The sequence below is a fragment of the Natator depressus genome, chromosome 2 (genome assembly GCF_965152275.1).
Source record: "Natator depressus isolate rNatDep1 chromosome 2, rNatDep2.hap1, whole genome shotgun sequence".
Lineage (NCBI taxonomy): Eukaryota > Metazoa > Chordata > Testudines > Cheloniidae > Natator > Natator depressus.
Genome location: NC_134235.1, coordinates 29,180,990 through 29,203,933, shown reverse-complemented (window position 1 = coordinate 29,203,933; position 22,944 = coordinate 29,180,990). Strand labels below are relative to the sequence as shown.

The 22,944-nt window shown below is 40.7% G+C and overlaps 1 protein-coding gene across 1 annotated transcript in view; it reads right to left on the bottom strand.

Moving 5' to 3' along the window:
• The window catches only part of CSMD3 (CUB and Sushi multiple domains 3), a 1,169,988-nt gene that overhangs the window by 331,827 nt on the left and 815,217 nt on the right, over positions 1-22,944 (bottom strand). Inside the window, exons 28-30 of the mRNA XM_074943928.1 lie at positions 22,475-22,666; positions 8,158-8,296; positions 6,187-6,374 (exon numbers count right to left, since the gene is read on the bottom strand). Coding sequence (XP_074800029.1) covers positions 6,187-6,374; positions 8,158-8,296; positions 22,475-22,666 — 519 coding nt within the window. The remainder of the gene's footprint in view (positions 1-6,186; positions 6,375-8,157; positions 8,297-22,474; positions 22,667-22,944) is intronic.

Below are 22,944 nucleotides of genomic sequence, written 5' to 3'. Positions count from 1 at the left end.
AGAGTGACAATCATAATTGCCTCTATGGAGAATGAACATTTGATTGCAATAATAATAATAAATAATGTATCAAGAGTTTATCCAACAGTTTTGTTGTTGCTCATTTAAATGTATTAATTATTTTGGCTTTTTCAAGTGTGATGTGATGTTATTTTTGCTATTTTAAGTATCATGTTTCTGTTATGTTAATATGGTACCCTAAGAGTGCCTTTGTTGTACTTACTACAGAGTGACTCATGCCAAAGAGGTACCCGTAAATGCCATTGATATTTGTAAGGGAAAAGGGGGGGAAAAACCAAGGAAGATGAAAAAGGCATTTTGATAATTCCAGATTCTACTGTGTCTCTACCATATTTTCAGTGTTTCTTTTATGCTCCAGTAATTCATTCTTTGCTATTGGATATTTTGCTTTAGGTATTGGATGTTTATGTATAGCACTTAAGTGAACTGTAACACATCACTGAAGAATCAAGCAATGGATTGAAATGCAAGGGCTAGAAACCATTAATACAAATGAATATGAAACATTACAATAGTTCCTTTGTATTAATGTGGACATTATAGAAGTGATTCTGGCACCATCACAATATGTTGAGCAGTACCTATTCCAGAGGATAATGAACATCTCACAGTGTAAGGCACTACTCTGTCTGAGGGTGTCAGAAGTGTGTAATGGTAATAAGAAAATAATCATAATCTTTGTTGTTGTTTTTTATGGGGAAATAAAATCTCTTCTTGCTCATATGTCAATTTCCAAATGCTAATTTGAAATGTATTTGTAGGCAAGTGCTGTCATTTTGATCCCAACACTGGATTCAGGGAGAATTTTCCCCATGTCAGAGGAGGGAGAAGTAGAATTAGGCCCATTGTTTCCCAAACAACCTGATGGATAAACACTACTGTTATTTAGAGTTGCAGATACAAATTTCAAATCACTTTATATAGGTGGGCAATCACTATCATTTATACAGATGGCAAATCCTGAGAAACAGACAAATAAGTATTTTCACAAGATCACACAGCAAATCAGTGGTAAAGCTAGGCACAAAACCCAGGCTTCTTGATTTCAAAATTCCATTACCTATGCGATTTTCTTCCCTGGATGCACAAGCAGAAAGAGGGGAGTGAGAAAGTCTGTACCCGTATTTTCATCATTTTACAACTCAATGATAAATTTTGTAGAAAGTATGCATTGTGAGGTATTGTTTGAAAATTCATAATCTGCTGAACATTATTGTCCTGGTGAAATATGTATGTAAAGTTATAAAATTCTACTGTATACAACATGTTCCAAAGTCAGGAGAAACAGCTTCATACCAGTTCCTCAGAGACAAAAGGCTAGCCAGCACCACAGCAACTTATCAAAATAATCTAATGGACTATCACCTGGTTAAATGGCCATTCTTTGGCAGGAAGAAGTGTGTGAGAGAAATGTATATATTGGTGATGGAACAGCTTTAAATTTTTGTGCAAACAGACTTGCTGTTGCCTGAACCCCACTTGGAGACATTACTCAAAGAGGAGAAAGACATGTAAAAATGAGGAACAGAGGCCCCAAATCACCTCTCTCCTTCATTTCTCTTTGCCCACGACATCCACAATGCCTGAAGGACAAGAAAAGGAGCATTGAACTGGGGGAAGGGTCCTGGTTGAAAGGCATCCAGCCAGTAAGTCTTCAAAAGCATTTGGCGACAGACATTTTGCTTTTAATTCACTTAGCTTGTTAAGCTGGGTATTAGTTTGTGTTTCACCTTTTATTTATTTATAACCAATTCTGACTTTTATGCCTCATTACATATAATCATTTAAAAGCTATCTTTCTGAAGTTAATAAACTTGTTTTATTGTTTTATCTAAGCCAGTGTGTTTGGACTTAAGTGTTTGGGGGAACTCCATTTGAGACAACAACATTTGTGTATATAATTTGCTATTAATGAAATGATGTAATTTATATGAGCTTGTATTGTCCAGGACTGGGCAATACAAGACACACATTTTTGGTGGAAAGTCTGACACTGGGAATTTGCTGGTGTCACTCTGCTGTAGAATTCAAGGGGGGCAATCTGGCTGGCTGAGGCACTCTGGCAGTATATCAGAGGGTAGTTTACCTGCTGAGGGCTGGGTGTGAGCAGGCCAGGAGTGGTTGTGCTCACAGCAAAGCACTGTCAAATGCACCCCAGGCTGGAGAACTGAGGGGATGCAGCTTAAGTCTAACAGTCCAGGTTGTACCGTGTGTAATGTCACAGGGAGATTGTAGCCTTCAGTGGTGGTCTTTCATACTTTATTTGGGAGAAAGAACAGACCAATTAATTAGCCTTAAAAAGGCCCAAGAGTCCATAAGCCTTGCTTTGACTGGAAACTTAACATATATCCTTCTGTTCCTGGGCTGAGTTTTTCAATACACTTGCTATTTATTTTACCTAATTATTCTTTGATATTTTTTGATGAGACATATTGTCCTTTCAGCCATCCAAGGAAAGCTTATCATTTTTTGGTGAAATCATAATGTGGAATCCAAGACTTCCCAATCAATCCCATGACACAGACAATAACATTGGTAACACAAGAGTTTGACTCAAAGGCAGGTCAGGCAGGGAGAGCTTGCCTCATTTATATTAATTAATTAACCTTTGGAATTCACTGCAAGTAGATATCAATGAGTCCAAGAGTTTACTGAGATTAAACATTTAGAGGTTTTGAAATTAAGACAATGGACTGGAATTCAGGATTTTCTCAATTAAATTTCCTGCTCTTCCACAGACTATCTACATGATGCTGCTGGACGAGTCATTTAACATCTCTATGCTTCTGATCCCTATTTGTAAAACAGGATTAACAATACTTCCTTTCTCCCATCCTTTGTCTGTCTTTTCTATTTAGATTGTAAACTCTTTGAGGGGAGCACTGCATCGTTCTAAGTGTCTTTACAGTGCCTAGCACAATGGGGCCTCGATATCACTTTTATGTAAATAAAAATATTATAGTTATTAGTTATAATGTAACTGACAATAATGCCTCAAAATTTAATCTGCATTTAACTTCTATTTGTTTTCAAAGTCCACCTAATTTTGTGGGCCTAATTCTTTCATCAGAACAATGGACACAGCTTCCAACAGTGAGTACAAGGAATGGTAACTGCACTTGCATAGGTTTAAACTCATTGTTCTGTATCCATTGGTGAGCACAGTGTCCCTAAAGAGAACTCAAGAGACTTTTTATCCGTTAAAATCCATGTATCTCACGAGATTTGCTTGAGGGCCTGTGCCTCTGCACTGCCTCATTGCCCCCTTCCTCTACAAGTGATGCCTTAGTGCTCCTGTATGACTCTGTCACTATTCAGTTCCCTGCTCAGGAACAAGAGAGGGTGTTCTCTGAGAGGTAAGGTGTGATGGTTTGGAGACTTGTCTACATACAACTTATGAATTCTGTTTGATATTATGAACTCTATGTATAGCTTCAATCTCATTGTGTAAGTAAATCAGCTGTGGGATGGAAAAAAGCCCAGTCACATATCACACACATTATCTGGAAGAAGCTACAGCACAAAACAAAAATAAGTCATTAATACTTAATAACTGGGCTCTGTCAGGATATTGAGTATGCTAAGGAGGATGTTATATAGGGGGAGGATGTCTCAGTTGTTCTTTGGGACAAGGATTGGAGGAATGGAAAATCCCCAGAAGGGAACAAAGAAACCAGGCATTAGGACTGGCGTTTAAAAACTCAGATGCTGAGAGAGTCAGGAGACAAAGGGTCATCCATCCTAAGAAGAAGGAAACTTTTGACTCTCAGACCAGCCAAAGTTGAAGGAAGCTGGCTGCAGGGGTCAAAGAGAAAACTCCATGTTCCATAGCTGAAGCCAGGAGCTGAAGGAATGAGGTCCATGAGAGGGGACTTGGAACCCTCAAAGAACACTGACCCAAGTCCCAATGAACCCTCAAGAGTGGTGAGGAAACTCAGGCAGGGAATAGCATGCAGATATTTACTTTTTTTCTGGATCTGTATCTCTTGTGCTGTCTAAAGTGTAGACTGATGGATAGAAATTCTTCTGCAAAGTTTGCACATTTACTTCAACTATCACATGGCCCTGAAGGGGTAAACAGTAAACCGGAGTACCCACAATGTTGGACCTCTGGGAAGGGTGTGCTTAAACTACTTGAAGTTTTGAGAGGATCAGCACCAGTGTTCCCTCTAATTTTTTTATGTCCAAGTGCCAGGTTCGGAATAAATGTTATGTGCACCAATATGAAGGTGATGTGTAACACATCACCTTCATATTGGTGCACATAACAAAATTCATGTGATGGGGCTGGGGATGAGAGGTTCGGAGTGTGGGAGGGGGCTCAGGGCTGGGGCAGAGGGTTGGGGTGGGGCCAGGGATGAGGGTTTTGGGGTACAGGCTGCTCCGGGGCTGTGGTGGGGAGAGAGGACTCCCCAAGCCCTCTCTTGCCCTAGCAGCTCGGGGGTGAGGGAGAGGTGCCTGTCACCGGCTGCGGCACCTCTGGCGGGGCTGGGTTGGGCTGAGGGGGGGTTCCTCTCCCCCGGCTGCAGGAAGTCCGGATCAGGTCTGCGCTGGGGCCTACGGAGAGGTCCGCCTCTCCCTTCTGCGGCAGGTCTGCGCTGAGGCCTGCGGGGTGGGGCACCTCTCCCCACCACAGCAGGTCCATGCTTTGTCCAGCAAGGAGGAGCGCCTCTCCCTGCCACAGCAGGTCCATGCTTTGGCTGGCAGAGAGGGGCGCCTCTCCCCACTGAGGCAGGTCCGTGCTGAGGGAGAGGAATCTCTCCTTACCGCAGCCCTGAGCCCCTGTGCGGGACTTAATAGGCAGTTGCGCAGCCACGCAGCAGCGCAGCTTAGAGGGAACTTAGATCAGAACTAATCTTGGGACCTGGGCAGCTGGACTGCAGGGTCCCACTTCCAAAGCGGTACCGGACAAGAGTCTTTGCCCAGGAAGTATGCTTGGAGTCCAAAGAAAAAGAGAGTGCCTGTCTATCCAAACCAAAGGGTACTAAAAATGCATGGATTTAGTGTTGGGATCCAAACACAGCAGTCTGATGAATGTCCAAGCATGGGGAGTTTGACCAGAACTTTGACATGGGGAAATTAATGAAAATTGTTGCTTTTGGATTTACCATGAATTTATTGTAGAAACTACTCCATAGCTGAGGGGAGATGATGCCCTGGAGAACAGTCCTCCAGTAGGCTGAGCCAGTCTCATGGAACCAAATCCTTGTAGAGAAGGGCTTTGACAAGGTAACACACATTTCATAGAATCATAGATGATTAGGGTTGGAAGAGACCTCAGGAGGTCATCTAGTCCAACCCCCTACTCAAAGCAGGACCAACCCCAACTACCTGGACCTGGAACAACTGGAATCCTCTCCTTTTTACACTCCAGCTATCTGAAGAAGTGGTCCAAAGAGCTTAAAATACATTGGCGGTATGATTTATATCCATTGGGACTCACTGTTCTCTACTGGGTAAGTACATATTCAGGAACTTTTTACAGTCAGCATTATTCGCCTAACAAGGCAATGACAATCCTTTGAATGCCTACGATAAATATGCAAAGATCTACTTTATAGTCTATGGTGTTAAGACCAAATTCAGAGAGATCTAATATGGACCATCATGTAAAAGTCTATTTCAAGACTTCTTTGTTGTTCTTAGATCATTGACCTAACAGATTTAACACTTTTAAAGCTTTCAGCATCTCATCAGCATTCCTTACAGGGGTCTAATGTGCTAATATGCCAGAGGTTCTTATTAGCTTTTTTTCCCCAACATAAATGTATCACATGTATATTAGGCACTGTTAAATTAAATATGGTTACTGGAACATTGTTTTTTTACTTTGTAAACTAATGTCTTAAAATGTGGGTTAAAAATAGCATACTGAATATTTACATTTACAATGAAATCCATCTGCAGATAGATTACACCTTAAACTGTGTGTGCATATATAACCATTCCAGAATGAGAGAAATGATTTTAACAAACCAATTTTACATTCATACCTCAAATTGCACATTTTAGTGTAATTCTGTATATTCATAAGATAAAACATTTTGTATCAAATTTTGTTCATGTTTGTGATACACAGAATATAAAACGAACAAAAAACAACAAACACAACCAACCAAAAAAAAAAAAAACACACAAAAAAACCCGAACACCTGTTGCATTTACCTTTATACTCCAGATGGAAACCAGTAAAGCTAACAGATCCATCACTCCGAAAAGCCAAGTGCATGTTGTTTGAGCTGCTTTCTATCCTCTCTGGCAACTTGCTATCTTGAAAACTCCCAATTAGTGGACTATTGCTGTCTAGCCCATCGTAGATATAGAGGAAGTCATAATTTGGTTCAATACTGAAACTATAAAACATTAAAAAGAAAAGAAATGTTAGGTAGAATATGCTTTGCATGATATCCTAACTCTGATCAGCTTAACTGAGTACTTACCAACACTGTTTCTAAAAGTAGGGGCAAAAAACACTCAATAGTAATGATTTGTGAAGATGATTAATTACAAAAGATAAAGACATTTAAAAAAAATAATAATTTATCATTATTTTCCTGCCAGTCTGGAAACCATGCAGATATCTTTCTAGATAATAATTGTTAATGTAAATATTTCTAAATTCAGAGTATCAAACTCATAGAAAATTACCACCATGAGGTATGTATATGTGAGTGAGTGAGTGAGTGAGTGAGTGAGTGAGGGAGAAAGAGAAATTGCTTTTTCTTTATTTATTTTAGAGTTGTGCAAAATTCAGTGATTTTAATTTCCAGGGGACCCATCATGCTATAACCTGGGGAGGGATGTGTTAAGATACACTATAACGTTACTTGCAGAGTGTACATGCCATCCCCTGAAACTGAACTTTCCAGCACTGTGAGTGCTTGGCCTTTTGGTGACCCTAGTCCCAGAAATCTGGGACAATACCAGGGGGTTAGTGGCAGTCTGGCTACAACCAACCTAGCTGGAATGGTCAGATACTCAACCTTCTCTTCCTCCTATTTGAGTGAGTTTTGAACATCTTTTTGTGAAGGTGGTTGGGGAAGTTCTATGGCCTGTGTTACACAGGAGGTGGGACCAGGTGATAACAATGGCTCTTCTGGCCTTGGAATCTATGAATCTATAAAAATCAAATGACTCATTGAGACTTCTGAACATAAAGTACAGTAAAAAGCCTACCTGGACATAGTAAAAGTTCTAACTGATATCTTAAAAGTATCTATTTAATGTGCATATTTTGCTATTGAGTAATAAGTAATTGGTGAGCAATAGTTCAGATGAAAGTAAACATTAAAAAAATCGCTGGGCAATAAATTTTATAATATGACTAAAAAATTCAGGGAAAGATTTGTCTCTTATGTTTGAACAATTCCTAGTACAATGGGGCCTCAAACCAAACTGGGGTCTTTGGGAATTACAATAATTATTAATAATAAACATCAACTTCAAATAAATACTTTTCCAGAGAAAGTGTCTGGTTTTGCTTTATGTTTATAATACCATGCGGACAGCAACATTCTCTCTGAATTCTCTGAAACAGTAGTAAGTGCTGCATTATGATAGAGGTGTTTAACAAACCAAATTTAATATCCAGGAAAATATTACTCACATGAACCATAATTTTATGTAACGATGTGGGCTAATAAAACTGGATCCAAATACTACTTTTAATGTTTTGCTTTAATCTCATGTGCACATTTCCTATGAAAGGTGCTGAACTGACAGCCCTCTGGTCAAAAAAAAAAAGTCCTTCCTTTCAGATAGGGGAGAACCCCGCAAATTAGCTTACTCTGTCTTCCCGACCTTGTCATGGAGAGAATCTCTCTGTAGGCTTGATCCTGTAAGATGCTGAGCATCCTCCACTTCCAGTTTGGTTAGTGTCAGTTAAGGACCTTCTGCATCTCACAGGCATATTCAGCACCTTGCAGGATTGAGCACTGTGTGTGTTCAAGTCTCTGTTTATTCGGCCCTTGGTGTCTCTGCAGAGACTGCTGACAAAGGTAACAATTACTGATAGTTTTGATGGTTACTTAATGTGCTTTAGGTATTATCAGCTCTTACCCTATCAAGCTCTGAGCAGCCACCAATGGTAATGATGTAAACATGATTAAAAAAAAATATGGCCAAATAACAGCTTACCTGATAAATGCTAGTGATATAACATAGTCGTTATTAACAGTGATACTCCAGTCACAGTCTCGACTATGCGGATAGGGATGAGGAAAGTTTGGTGAAAGAATAAAACCTGATGAGCCTGTCAAGTTTCCTCCACAGGGTGCTGTAAATGGGGAGGGAAAAAGGTAAGTACCAGCAATCTGTTCACTAACATTTGAAAGTACAGAGTCTTCAGAGAGTTAAATGAGAAACACTGTGTATTTAATGCAAGAGTTCACAAAGGAAACTTTAATAGGAGCAAAAATTAAAGTCACATTTCTGATAAGTCAATCTTCTAATTACCACAAAGTCAAATTTGTCACTGAGCTTTACATCCTTTAAGTTTGTTACCATGGCATAAACATCAGAGCTTTTCTGAACCTGCTCTAAATTTGAAGAGTATTCTGGATAACGATATGCAAACAAGCACAACAAGCATGCCACTTCAGGATTTCTATTACCAAGTACCATCAAAGGCAGGGGTTTTTTGTTTTTGTTTTTTTTGTTGTTTTTTTTTTAAGCGCTGAAATAGGGTTTACCGAGGTTACAAATGCAACCACATGTATGTGAGTTTCCATCTGGTAGAGTTTATCAGCAGTCCAGTTTGATGGGACTGCGGGCTTTACAAACTACATATAATACAGTTATGCTACTAAGTGTGGCTTACAGGCATACAAAGAAAATATTAGTACATCCTACAAGCACACTCAAAGTAGAACAAAGAAAGTTCTATGTGCGCCCAACAGCATGCAGGGAAGTTTGGGTTTTATTTTTAAAGGACAATTATTAAGTGCTGCAGTCATTAAGGTAGCATTATTGACAGTTACAATAATGAGGAAGGTATGGACAAGAGGAAGCTAATTCTCAGAACACTTAAGACTTTCCCTTGACCCTCAGGCTAACTGCATCCACCAGTCCCTCCTGGATCACGTACTCTGTTCTACTCTTGGAGCTGTGACCTTGTAGACTGACTGCACATTGGCCAAAAGTTGTGAAAATAATTATTTATATTTTTTACTTCCCCTGTTATTATTGTGCAGATGGGAGGCAGTACTATCCTTATTCTTAACACCCCAATCTACCAGCACCATAAGATGCTGTGAGGAAGGTGAAAAATTCACTGGACAGCTTGCTTATATTCCTCAGAGAAAAAAATCCTTCCTGACCCCAACAGGTAACACCAAGCTGGAAACACAGCTCTGACAGCCACCCCACTTACAGGGCAATATGTGGGGAGGGGGGAGGGAGCATCTCTCAGCAGCAAGAATTGTTTCTGTGCATCCAGGACTGCTTAAATGCAGAGAGGATGGGGAGTTCATTGGAAGCCCCAGCCCTAGTTCCCACCCATTCACAATGTCCATGTGCATTCTGTGTGAGAAGGAAGAAAAGAAGGAGGGACCCTGGTGAAGGGACCTCTACTCACATTCCCTAAGAGCATGGTGCAGGACTGGGGCCCTATTGCACAGCAACTATATTGTGGTCACACCTATTCCATTCATTAAGGAATTAATTATTGTATACGGTCATGCAGTTAACAACTATGAGAAAGTTCTCATTTCTCAAGGTGATTACTTTATCTTCATCACTGCTGCTGCCTTTATTTATTATTGTTATTATTTATTATCATCATCATCATCATCATCATCACAGATCTTAAAAAGCAAAGTAACCAGTAAACTCATCCTTGGGTGTTTAGATTAGGCTTCACAAATTGTGTTTGAATTTCAGTGCAGATAATCATTCACTTTACATTTTCTACAAAGCCTCTGTTATCCAGTGTATCAGCTGCCTGGCAAATGGTAGATATAAAACAGATTGTGTCTGATTGCACCAGGATAGCAAACACAAACTAATTCATAGAATGAAAGTCACTTACATGAGAAATTGAACCACAAGCCAATCATGAACTCAAGTAATATAACCGTAATTGTATACTGGACAAGTGCAATCTTATAAGGGGATGACATTTTATACTGGAATCAAAATATTATTCATTTATATATATTTTGTTTAGAAAAAAAAGAACAAGGAATAGAGAAATCTAAGAATCCATTATCAGAGGAACAATACTTGGATTTTTTTTTAAATCATATTGGTACAGTGGGTGGTAATGAATTTTTAAATCACTATTTTGTCTTAAATCAATGAGAGGCAAACAAGAATTATCAGGGTGTCCAAACCATATAATTATTGGAATTCAGTGGTAATAGTAACTGTATGTAACAATCATTTAACCATATGGACCAAATATATTTCAAAGTCATTAGCACAGATGTGTTTGCTTTCCTTGCCGGTGATACTTCAGTTATTGGGATTACACTGGAAATAGTTTCTCTGAGGTTTCCAAAGGCAGGATAGTATTATGCACATACTTGAATGCCACTGGGCTGTAGGTAAAGAATTTAACAGCTTGTGGAAGTGCGAATTAGTGCTGATAATAATTTAATTGACTTGCCTTTGCAATAATGTGCTTAATAGATACTGCTCTGTCTTTTCAAAATGGAGGTTTACATTGCTGTAAGTCACAAGTTTGATTTCACTGATTTGCATGCAGTGATAATTCAGAAGTAAGAATGAAAAACAAACAAAACCCACATGATTTCTTAAGATCGCCTTTAACAGAATTCACCATAAAGCTCCATCATACTAAGCCAATAAGAATTTATGCAAACATTCTAAAATTATTTGGATACATGCAATATGAAAGTTGTTCACTGTAGCTGGAGTTCAAGATGACCTCTACATTCATACTCTTGTGATATACTAATGGTCCAAATTGCACCATTCACACATCCTAAGAGTGGGAATGTGAAGAAGTGAACCGAAGAAGAAATGAAGTTTACTCACCTATAACCAGACTTCTCTGAGATGACCTCTACACATTAACATTCTTGAAATTCTCTGATGGGGAAACCGGAACCATCAGCACACCCCAAGAGTGGGAATGCAAAGAGGCCAGTAAAAGAAGAAGTCTTGTTTCTCTCCATTGTAAGTTAAGACAAACCATCAGCTCTGAATCAGTGTGTGTTCTAAGCTCTATTCTTTCACTGGTGGCAGTCCCCTGGTTGCCTGGTTTGTTGTCTCAATTTACTGTAGCTTATTTGTTAGGTTCTACTTGTGGAAATTCTGCTTTAATGGCTAAACCTAAGGTGTCTGTAATTAGGTTCTGCATAAATACATCTGCCTCTGGAAACGGTGTCAGGTGGAATTCCCAGAATTTAGCCATTGCCCCCGAGTCTGACCTGTACTTCATCGTGGTGGAGGGGTGTAACATCTGAAGTAGGGGATCACTCATTGGAGCTATACCATCAGCTATGAAGGCTTGTTCGAAATATCACCTTGGGCATTCTGTGAGGTGGACAGGTCCAAAAAGAATCCTGAAAATGATGGCTAACACAGGCAGCAAAGATGCAGGGCAGCAGCTGCACCTACCTATTCAAGGTAAAGGAAGTCTCTGAGAAAGACTCAATGGCTCGGGTCACGTAGTGTGAAGCCAGTACCAGTAGACGAGGAAAAGGGTTGCATTACTGTGCCTCTGTCTCATTTCAGTGGGACCAGGTATTTTTTGGGACAATCATTCGCTCTTGCTTTTGACCAGGGGTCTGCAACCTTCAGCATGCGGCCCATCAGGGTAATCTACTGGCGGGCTGTGAGACATTTTGTTTACATTGACCGTCTGCAGGCACAGCCCCCTGCAGCTCCAAGTGGCTGCAGTTCACCATTCCCATCCAATGGGAACTGCGGGAAGCGGTGGCCAGCATGTCCCTGTGGCCTGTGTCACTTCCCACAGCTCCCATTGGATGACAACGGTGAACTGCGGCCACTAGGAGCTGCGGGGGGGGGTGGGGTGGCATGCCTGCAGATGATCAACGTAAACAAAACGTCTCGTGGCCTCCCAGTGGATTACCCTGATGGGCCGTATGGCGAAGGTTGCTGACCCCTGCTTTTGACCATGAATAACTTAGCATTCAGTTAAACCCCTGCCTTACTCTCAGCAGTAGATGCCTTGCTGTTGCCGTCTTCCCTTGGTGTAAATACAATGGGCTTGTGCCGAAGCCCCCCTGGGGATGCATGCCCTCTGATGTCGGCAGGCACGACTGCAGTATACTGTGGCAATGTATCCAGTTGTAACTGAGATCTCCACCAGTCCATCAAAATTGCAACCTGGAATGTTGCAACTCTTCACAGGCATGGTCATCAGGTCACTGTCTCATGTGAAATGGATCATCTTGGCATATCAATTGCAGGCCTAACTGAAGCAAGGCTGATCGATGACAGATGTCACAAGGTGGAAGATTCTTTACTTCTGTATTCTGGTGGCCCCAGGGGATAGCACTAATACTGCAAGGTGAGGCCAAATCCTCCTTGATAACCTGGACACCCAAGTCTTCTCAGTTACTTATTACATGTCTTAAATTCCGGCATGGTTATCTTGCTATCATAGTAGTCTATGCTCTGACAGAAGAATCTGTTGATTCAGTAAAAGATCATTTCTACGATCAATTGGAATCTCCAGTACTCACAGTCCCTCCACATGATAATCTTCTGATCCTGGGTAACCTAAATGCAGTTACTGGCTCTTTACAAACTAAGTCTGAACAGGTCATTGATCATTATGGTTCATGTACACCCAGTGATAACTCTTGCCACTTGCTCACATTCTGTGCCTCCCAGAATCTTTCCATTCTTGGATCATGGTTAAAGCAGTGATGCATATACCAGATGTCATGGATCTCGCACGATGGTGTCACTCAAGGAGTTGCACCACATCATCACACATGACAGAGAATATCATGGTGCTGAATGTGCAGCGAACACAGACCACCACCTAGTGGTTGTCTATATTGTGTTGAAGTGCCAAAGAGCAGGTAAGCCCTCTGAAATGATGAAGAAGTTTGACATTGACACACTTCACATGCCAGGTTTAGCCAACAGGATTTGTATCAACGTCAGCAATAGATTCTCAGCTCTAGCCAACCTGCCAGAAGACATGGAGGTTGCCTGGTCTCTGTTCACTTCTATCCTTCACCAATCTGCTGAGCATACAATTGGTTTTAGGTGCCCAGCACGCTAACCATGGTTATTGGAAGTGGCCTTCCAGATAATTAAATTAAAGGTCACAGCCCACCAGCATGGCAATAAGCACACTTGTAATCAGCTGAAGCGAAAATTTAAACACCCTGGCATTCTGCGATCATGAGGAATATTATAACCAAGGGGCGGAATTTGGCTTAGCCAGGGGCAACTTAAAAGCCAGCATTCTGCATGATCCGCAACCCCAGCAGTGAAGAGGTAGTCGCTACGAACAGCATCCTGAATGAAAGCCAAGGCCAACCATGTAAATTGGATGATGACATCCTCTCACGCTGAGTGGAACATTATCACAGTGCCCTGAACCACCCTCCAGCTGCGGCTTGCTCAGAGCTGGATGATCTGGCAGCCACTGTGGTTCAAGACCCAGACACTTATACTAAAGCATCAAAATTGGATGAAGTGAAGCATGCCATCTCTAAACTGAAAAACGGATGCGCAACCAGCACTGATGGAATCCCCCCAGATCTGCTAAAATGTGTAATTGACCCGATAGCAGAATCACTTCTGTCCATCTTTCATCTGGTGTGAAGAACTGGAACCTTGCCAACTGCCTGGAAGGATGGTATTGTGATCTTACTTTATAAGGGCAAGGCACCGCATAGTGAATATAAGAGCTACAGGCCGATCACCTTGCTGTCTGTTCCAGGGAAGGTGTTTACGCATGTTCTGCTAGCATGATTGGAGCTGGCATGCTTGGAGCCCCTGCTACATTGGAAGTGTCTCTCCCAACAGCCAGGCTTTCTGAGGAGCAGGTCCACCTTAGATGCCATTTTGGCCCTCCGCTTGTTGTTGGAGATACACCATGAGTTCAGAAGCCCCTGCACATCGCATTCATCCATCTTAAGTCTGCATTTGATTCAGTTGATCATGTCACTCTATGGAAGGCCTTAAATGGCATAGGTGTCCTACCACTCTGCTGGAATTGATTAGAGAGCTGCATAATGGAACCATTGGTGTCAGGCAGGCTGTGTCTTGGCCCCTGCACTCTTTTGTTGGGCAATGTAGCATTCCGTCAGGTCCACAGGCATTAAGTTTGGTGATCTCTTCCTCTCAGACTTTGACTACGCTGATGACATTGTTCTTCTAGTACACACCCCCAACAGGTTTTGCGAGGCACTCCCGCAAATGGAGGAGGAGTTGGCTAAGATTGACCTTCATGTTTCGTGGTCAAAGACAAAGCTGCAAAACCTAGGACCAAGTCCAACTGCTACTCCAATCTCTTTGAGTAATGAAACTGTCAAAGTGGTCTCCATGTTTGCTATTTGGGTTCTATACTCATCAGTTCCTCCAACTCACACAGAGGTTCTCCATCAGATTGGCATCACAGCATCTGCCATGGGTAATTTAAAATGAATATGGAACCAACATCATCTCAGAATGACAACCAAGTTCAGGATCTATTTGAGCTGTATCCTCCCAGTACTGTTGTAATGCTGTGAAACATGGACACTACACCACTCAGACTGGGCAAAGCTGTAGGCTTTCCACACAAAATGCCAACATATTCAATTGGACATAAAGTGGAATGACTTCATCTTATGGTCACTCTGGTCTACAGGCTACTGGGGCCATTGTCCACAGATGGTGCCTTACGCTTTTTGGACATGTCGTGAGAATGCCACAAGACGTTCCAGTGAACTCCATTCTCCGGGTGGCTTGTAACATCTAGGATAAAATTCCACTAACCGAAGAATGGAGACGGCCCAGAGGCAGACCCCCCCCCATTACATGGGTTTATCAAGTCTGTTTAGATGTTGGACTCTTGTGGCTAAGCACTGAAGAAGCAGCCGCCATTGCTGATATATATTTTAAATCTAGTGTTTCAAACTGACATCCAGTCATAAGTGACTTTCTCATAGCCATATACACTATTGCATTATTTTTATTTAGCTGGTCCCTTGGTTTATTAATTTCCTGTTTGTAGTCTCTTTCTCAGTCAACATTCATATCTGTTTCATTTATATTCTTTAGCAACGACTGTATCTGTTTTCGTGGGTAGGCACTCCATAGAGACAATCTTTTTCGTCTACCTCTTGCCAAGAGGACTAGCTATTTCTCAGTGTGGCAGGCTCTCCAGAGCCCAAGATGAAGACATATATACTTGGTGTAATAATCATCTTTAATCTTCAGCTTTATAAATCATCTTCTAAGTAAAACACACTGCAGGAGCAGTAATTTCCTCACCTTGCAATAGGCTCTAAAATCATTTGAAGATTTTCTCTCTTTGTTCCCCTCCTTATTCATGCAGGAAGTTAAATCTCAGGTATTTCAGAATCAAGCATCCACCTGACATGTGGAAAATGCTGCTCAGAATTATGTGACCTTTCTATTTAGAACCATCTTTATCCCATAATTGACCTGAAAGGACACACCGTGCACCCAGAACTAAGCCATATCTACCATTTGAAGCCACATCTCAAAATTCAGTATAATATCACTCAAGCACACTGATGGAAACACTGAGCTTTGGGGTGGCTCTGGGGGATCAGATTGTTGCTTTGGTGGGTGTGCATGAAAACTCTGTGATCATGGGGAAGGCAGTTACACCTTGCGTAAAATTAATATGGCTAATATAATGTTATGGAGGTTAAACTATATGGAAGGAATGTGCATTTTCCCAGGACGTGTGCGGTGTATATTGGAGAAGGGGTAAAAGAAATGCAAATAAAACATGGTACTATTAATGCTCCAAAAGGGGCCACAATAGGTTGTGCTTTCTTTTTCAGATCTTTGTGTGTTTTGGAGCAGGAGATGAAAGTGGAAGTAAAATGTTTCCCTTTTAAGACAGTGTCTGAGCTGCTAACAGCTTTGGATCCAAGCAAGCTAGTAAGCCTCTGTGTAAATGCAAATTACCTAGCTGATGGGCACAAAGGAGCTGCAAATAATAAATACATCTGGTCAGCAAACAAGCTACTAGAAGACTCAGATTATGGCCCTGCAGGAAAGGGAGGTGAAAAAAAAACAAGTCAAGCCTGAAAATAAGGGCCAGGTTAACCTTAAGGGATGGGTGTGTGGGTGGGGGAGATGGGAACAGGGAATGGGGGTGGGGAAATTGGAATCATGTTTTGCTAAAAGGGGAAATGGGAACAGGGAATGGGGGTAAGGAAATTGGAATCATGTTTTGCTAAAAGGGGAAATGGGAACAGGGAATGGGGGGTAAGGAAATTGGAATCATGTTTTGCTAAAGGGGGAAATGGGAACAGGGACACAGGTGTAAGGCTCTGTGGTGTCAGAGCTGGGAAGGGGGACACTAAGGAAGGAAACTGGAATCATGCTTGCTGGAAGTTCACCCCAATAAACATCAAATTGTTTGCACCTTTGGACTTCGGGTATTGTTGCTCTCTGTTCATGCGAGAAGGACCAGGGAAGTAAGTGGGTGAAGGAATAAGCCCCCTAACACATACCACCTCCACACTGGTACAATCTAGTGCTGAATAATCTAGGATTAATGATATTTACATTCACTTTTCTACAATGCCTTAATGGGAACTACTAGTAGGCTATGCCAGTAAAGCCTCAATAGCCATTATTAATACCACTATATAGATCTGGTGGTGGAGGAAAGACGTGAACAGTGCAACTAATACCCTACCAAGTAATTCATAGCTCTGTCTAAGATGTTTTTAATGTCCACCATCTCCAAAAGGTCAGCCTAGAACCCATTAAATCTGTGTGGTAGTACCGGATGTGCTATCTCAGTGCCTCCAGGCTTTCCTTTTATTTGATTTTTTTTTAATCTATTACATGCTGACAAGAACAATCAAATGCAGTTTCAATAGGGGTATTTTTGTTTTTAATCTGGGATAATCATTACTGAGAGATCTTCACAAAGAACAGAGCTGTTTGAAGTTTGGCCATCCTAGAATGATTTGAACAAATGAATCAAATATTGATAAGAACATTGCAACATTTTCTTTTCTTATTAATGCCAATTCTGCTATAAAAGACAAAACTATCTAGTTTCATGAAGATCTGATTTTTAAGATCAGTTTGGTTTTCCCTTGGTTAATTTTCTTTGTTTTAAAAATGGACTGTACAATTCCAGCAGCATGAACCATTATGTAATTACAACTCTAAAAAGACTGAAGATGTCACTTGCTTTAAAATACATTTAAATACAACTAGTTAATCCTCCCTGTAAATTGTTCTCTAGGCCACAGATCACTAACATGAATAAAAATAAAAGCTGTAAAGGATCTGTTACAGGGTATTTTCATTTGGTGTTTTTTGGTAGATATTGTATTCATGATGTTATTATGATATAGGCAGGGTTTCAGTTATTGCACAATTCTGTGAAAGTTTGCAGTGGAATCCACCCTTTGCACAGCCCATCCTGGAGAACTATGCTTCCTAATCAAACCTTCCACTTAAAAAAATAATTCTAGCTTTATTTTTTTGAAAATAAAGCCTTGAAAATCTGAACTACATGTAAAATTATGCAGTGCTGCCTTCTTGAATCTGCAGAAGGCCTGAAATATTTGAGAGATGATCTATGCCTCATTCATTTGAATAAGTTATGAAGTCTGAAACCTAAAGGTGACATTTTACTTGTCAGCATTATAAGATATTTGATAGCTCCAGAAACAGCAAATCTCTTTGTTGTCAGATGTTTGGCTGCTTGTGTTCCCTTTGTATGCTTTCCCAGCTTTGAGGAGGTAGCTGGCACAGCAGACCCTGAGTGAACCACAAGATCAGGTAAGCTAGGAAGGCACCCGGGCAGGTTTATTGTTGACAAAGCACAGGCTTAGCTCCCCGGATCGATGTCTACAGTTACACTAGCACATGTATGCCCATGACAATGGATGCAGCTCAGTGAATGGCGGGACTTTCCATCTCCCCTAGGCTGGCCAAAGACACTCCCTCTAAGACTTTTGTATACACCGATACAAACAAGTTATGTTTTGCTACTCTGACATAGTTAATTATTTCCCCCTGACATGGGTTGTTACCACCCCATTACCTTTTACATGTTGGTTTGATCAAAACATCTCTATCCATTATACTGTCATCCTGACCTCATCTTTAAGAGAGGTCAGTGTGTTCCTGTTATATTTTGTGAGGGGGGTGTTTTTACCATACTTGGTATCAGGTTGTTCTGGTACCATCCTTCTGGAATGTGTTTGCATAAGTGTCCTGTGCCTAGCCTTTCTTAGGAATGTGTATGTTTTTGCAATATTGGCCCTGTTCTTGCCAGGTTCTGAGAGCTTGCGAGCAGGCAGAGCCTGACTTCTGCTAACTTTGCTTCTTTGCTTTCTATCAGCAAAGCTTGACCACTACTTTAGTTCAGGCCCTAGGCCTCACACCGGGCTTCTGCTAGGTCTTGTCTCAGGCTCTCTTTCTACTATACTATTAAATGTATTTATTTCATAATCACAAACTTACTGCACTCCCCAAACCACCCCAAAAAACCCTACCTATCCATGTCTAACGTTGTCATCTGCTATTAATACAAAAGTCTGTCACACTGAACTACAAGACCTATTGTACTGATTGTGTTTTTCTATTTCATATTTAATAAAAATACTATTTTTTTAAAAGTCACAGTATTTCTAGTTTGTCTCATCATACTGCCACAATGAAAGGAGACTCAAGGAGCTTGGCTTGTTTAGCCTAACCAAAAGAAGGCTGAGGGGAGATATGATTATCCCTCTGATATATTTAGAGAGATCAAATACCAGGGAGGGAGAGGAATTATTTAAGCTCAGTACCAATGTGGACACAAGAACAAATGGATATAAACTGGCCATCAGGAAGTTTAGACTTGAAATTAGACGAAGGTTTCCAACCATCAGAGGAGTGAAATTTAGCTGATCGCCATATTTGGGGTCAGGACGGAATTTTCCTCCAGGGCAGATTGGAAGAGGCCCTGGGGGTTTTTTGCCTTCCTCTGCAGCATGGGTCACTTGCTGGAGGATTCTCTGCACCTTGAAGTCTTTAAACCACGAGTTCAATAGCTCAGACATAGGTCAAGGGATTGTTATAGGAGTGGGTGGGTGAGATTCTGTGGCCTGTGTTGTGCGGGAGGTCAGACTAGATGATCATAATGGTCCCTTCTGACCTTAAAGTCGATGAGTCTATGAAAATTTCCCATGCTATTTCAGTCCAATTTATCCAAGAATAGCACAAAGCCACAGGTAGAGCATATCTGGAAGGTAGTGTTAATTTATAAATATTATGATTATCTATCCATGTACTTCAATGTTCATGTATTAAAGCTCCCATTAATTAGGGAACTTAAATCATCATGGAAAAGCAGTTGCCAAATATACACTCTGTAGTTTTTATTATTGTTTTTGTTTGGGGGAGAAGCAAGACAAGGGAAGGAAAAGGAAACAGCATAATGCAATGCTTATTTTTGCCAATGCTTATTTTACACTAACTTCAGTAATTACATGCTCAACACATGTTGGAATTACAGGGGCCCTCAAAACAGCAGAATTTCTAATTTTCAGATATTTAAAGATTCCAAATGAGTGTGTCAAAACTTAGCTCGTGGTAATTTTCTGGTGCTGTTGATATGCAGGTCTTTCTTACTATTCTGCCACAGAGTAGAACAAGAGGATTGTCGCCAAAGGTAGTGTCATTAAACAGTCTCAATAATAGCAACATACTGTAGGAGTTTTCAGCATTAATATTAGGAGGAGAAAGGGGAGAACTTTTGGGGCATAAGAAATAATTTACACTCCCCCCCCCCCCCAAAAAAAAAAAAAAAAGCTGGGGCATGCAAATCAAGAGTTAGCCCTGCCTCTCATTTCCCCATCAAAGTGGTCATAAGTATGGCAAACTGTCAGCCCTCACTAAACAATAAATTATGATGAAGTTAAGCCTGGAAAATATTACCGCCTAAGCCAATTCTGATGTCTGAGGATGGGCATGATGTAGCCTAAATAGTACCATTCTTATCTAGAAAGAACTACGAGGAAAGTAATAATGCAGTTCAAAGTGATTTCGAGTGCTTCTGACTAAAAAAGGAACATTAGAAACTCTTATAAAAAGAAAAGGAGTACTTGTGACACCTTAGAGAGTAACAAATTGGTTAGTCTCTAAGGTGCCACAAGTCCTCCTTTTCTTTTTGCGAATACAGACTAACACGGCTGCTACTCTGAAACCTAGAAACTCTTATGGACACCAAGATAAGATCTGGATACCACTCCTCAGTCTTTCAGTAATAAATGCTCATAATAATGCATAGTCAACATTAAAATATTTAAAGCCTCATTTCATCCTAATATGCATAAATGGTTACTGTTATTGTGTGTCCAAATTGGGTGTTTGTGCACACATGTGTGGAAACTGCACACAGATATTAGGCAAGCGATTGCACTTACCCACTTTAGAAAATCAGAGGATATATATGTATATCTACACCAAGAGAGGGAGAAAAAGAGACTACACGGGGTGTGCATGGTGTGTGTAGTAGTAGTAACAGTATAAAAGGGTTTTATTAATAATATTATAATTACTACTTCTGGTTTAGAACTGGCTCATTATTCATGATTTGTAAAACTATGAACACATTATGCAAGTAATCTCACATAAATGCCAATACATATCTTTATACTGCATCATATCACTAAACACTCTGCCTATGCCACTACAAGACATGTTTTCCAGACCTCAAAACAAATTCTGTAGCAATTTTATGAACCTCTTCCAATTTTTCAACTTTTTGAAGTGTGAATACCAGAACTGGGTACAAAAATTCTAGTAACCGTCTCACTAATTTCATATACAGTCATAGTACCAAATCCGTATTTGACATCCCTCTGCTTATACATTCAAGGATCACATCTCTACTCTTTTAGCTACAGTATCACACTGAGAGCTCATGGTTATCTACCATGAGCCATAAGTCCTTTTCAGTGTCAGTGCATTTCAGGATAAAATCCCCCATCATTCAAGTGTGATCTATATTCTTTGCTCCTAGAGGTAGGACTTTCTATTTGGCTGTACTGAAGTGCATACTGTTCACATGAATACATTTTAGTAAGAGATGCAGGTTGATCTGTGTAACTGACTAGTGCTCATCATTATTTACTACTCCATCACTTTGTGTGTCTTCTGCAAAATTTAGCAGTAGTAATTTTATATTTACTTCCAGATCATTGATACGGATATTGAATAGCATTGCGCCAAGAACAGATCCCAGCAAGACCCACTAGAAACCCCCTGTTGGATGATGATTCTCTAGTGCAGAGTTCCCAAACTTGTTCTGCCGCTTGTGCAGGGAAAGCCCCTGGCAGGCCAGGCGTTTGTTTACCTGTACGTCCCTCAGCCCGCGCCGCTTCCAGCACCTCCCATTGGACTGGAGCAGTGAACCACGGCCACTGGGAACTGCGATTGGCCAAACCTGCAGACGCAGCAGGTAAACAAACTGGCCTGGCCCGCCAGGGGCTTTCCCTGCACAAGCGGCGGAACAAGTTTGGGAACCACTGCTCTAGTGTAATTACTTTTTTGCTGATATATCAGTCAATCAGTTTTTAATTCATTTAATATTGGCTACACTGATTTTGTATAGTGCTCTTAAAAAAAAATCAGAATGACGTTTGTGGTTGAGTGAAATGTCTTACAGAAGTATAAGCAGATGACGTCCTTAATCAAACTTCTGTTCTCATCAAGGAACAATATCAAGTTTGTTTGGCATATTTTCCATAAACCACGCTGATCAGCATTAATTGCACTACCATCTTTTACTTCTTTACTGAGTGTGTCCCAGGTCAGCCTTTCCATGATTTTGCCCCAGATCAACATCAGGCTAACCAGCCTATAGTTACCCAGGTCATCCCATTTACCCGTTTTAAAGATTGGCACATTAGCTTTAATCCCAGTCCCCTGTAACTTCCCAACTGTTTTAAGTTTTGTTTCAAGTAAAAACTATTAGTGTCTTTGACATCTTCCCTCATGCTTCCTCTGTCACAGGCCATCTAATGGTAGATTATATGACCTGTGAAGAAGAGTATGAGAAAAGGGTGTTTGAGAGCCACCAGGCTGATAACTGAAGAAAGAAGAACAGGATAATTTCCCACCAGATCTTTTACAAAGTGATTTGTCAGATGCACAGTACTCCTTAGAGCTAGTTCCATAAGTTTTTGAAGGTGGACCAATAAAATATCTTTACATAAAAGCAGGGTTATAGTACTGTTTGACAAACTGCGGTTTGGTTTCACAATTAGAAAAGCATTTCCATTTTCTCTTGTTTTCTGCATACCTATACAGACTGGTGGGCTGGGCTGCCAGAAGTACCGATTTTCTACCTGAATGCAGGTTATCCTCTCATCTCCTTGCAGCTCATATCCAGGGTCACACTGAAAAATAACAGTGTCTCCAGGTTCTCTTCCATCCCCATTTCGAGTTCCATTCATAGGAACACCAGGATCACGGCAGGCAGTGGCTACAGAGCCTAACAAGGACAAAAGAAATGTCAGCTTTTAATTCACATTAATTATACTGTATGTTTTTCATATCTGTTAAGTCGTTCTTCCAGTCCTAACAAGCTTCCATGTTCTTTGTGGTTTGGGGAAATTAACCAAAAATCAACCAGTTAAAATGCTTCTTTGATACAATTATTCATTTTATTTGCCATTTGTTTTAATTACTGAATGTCACGTATTATATATATTTTTTCTGTGTAGCATTTCAATACTGACAATGAAGTCATATATTTGCTAGCAGACTTTA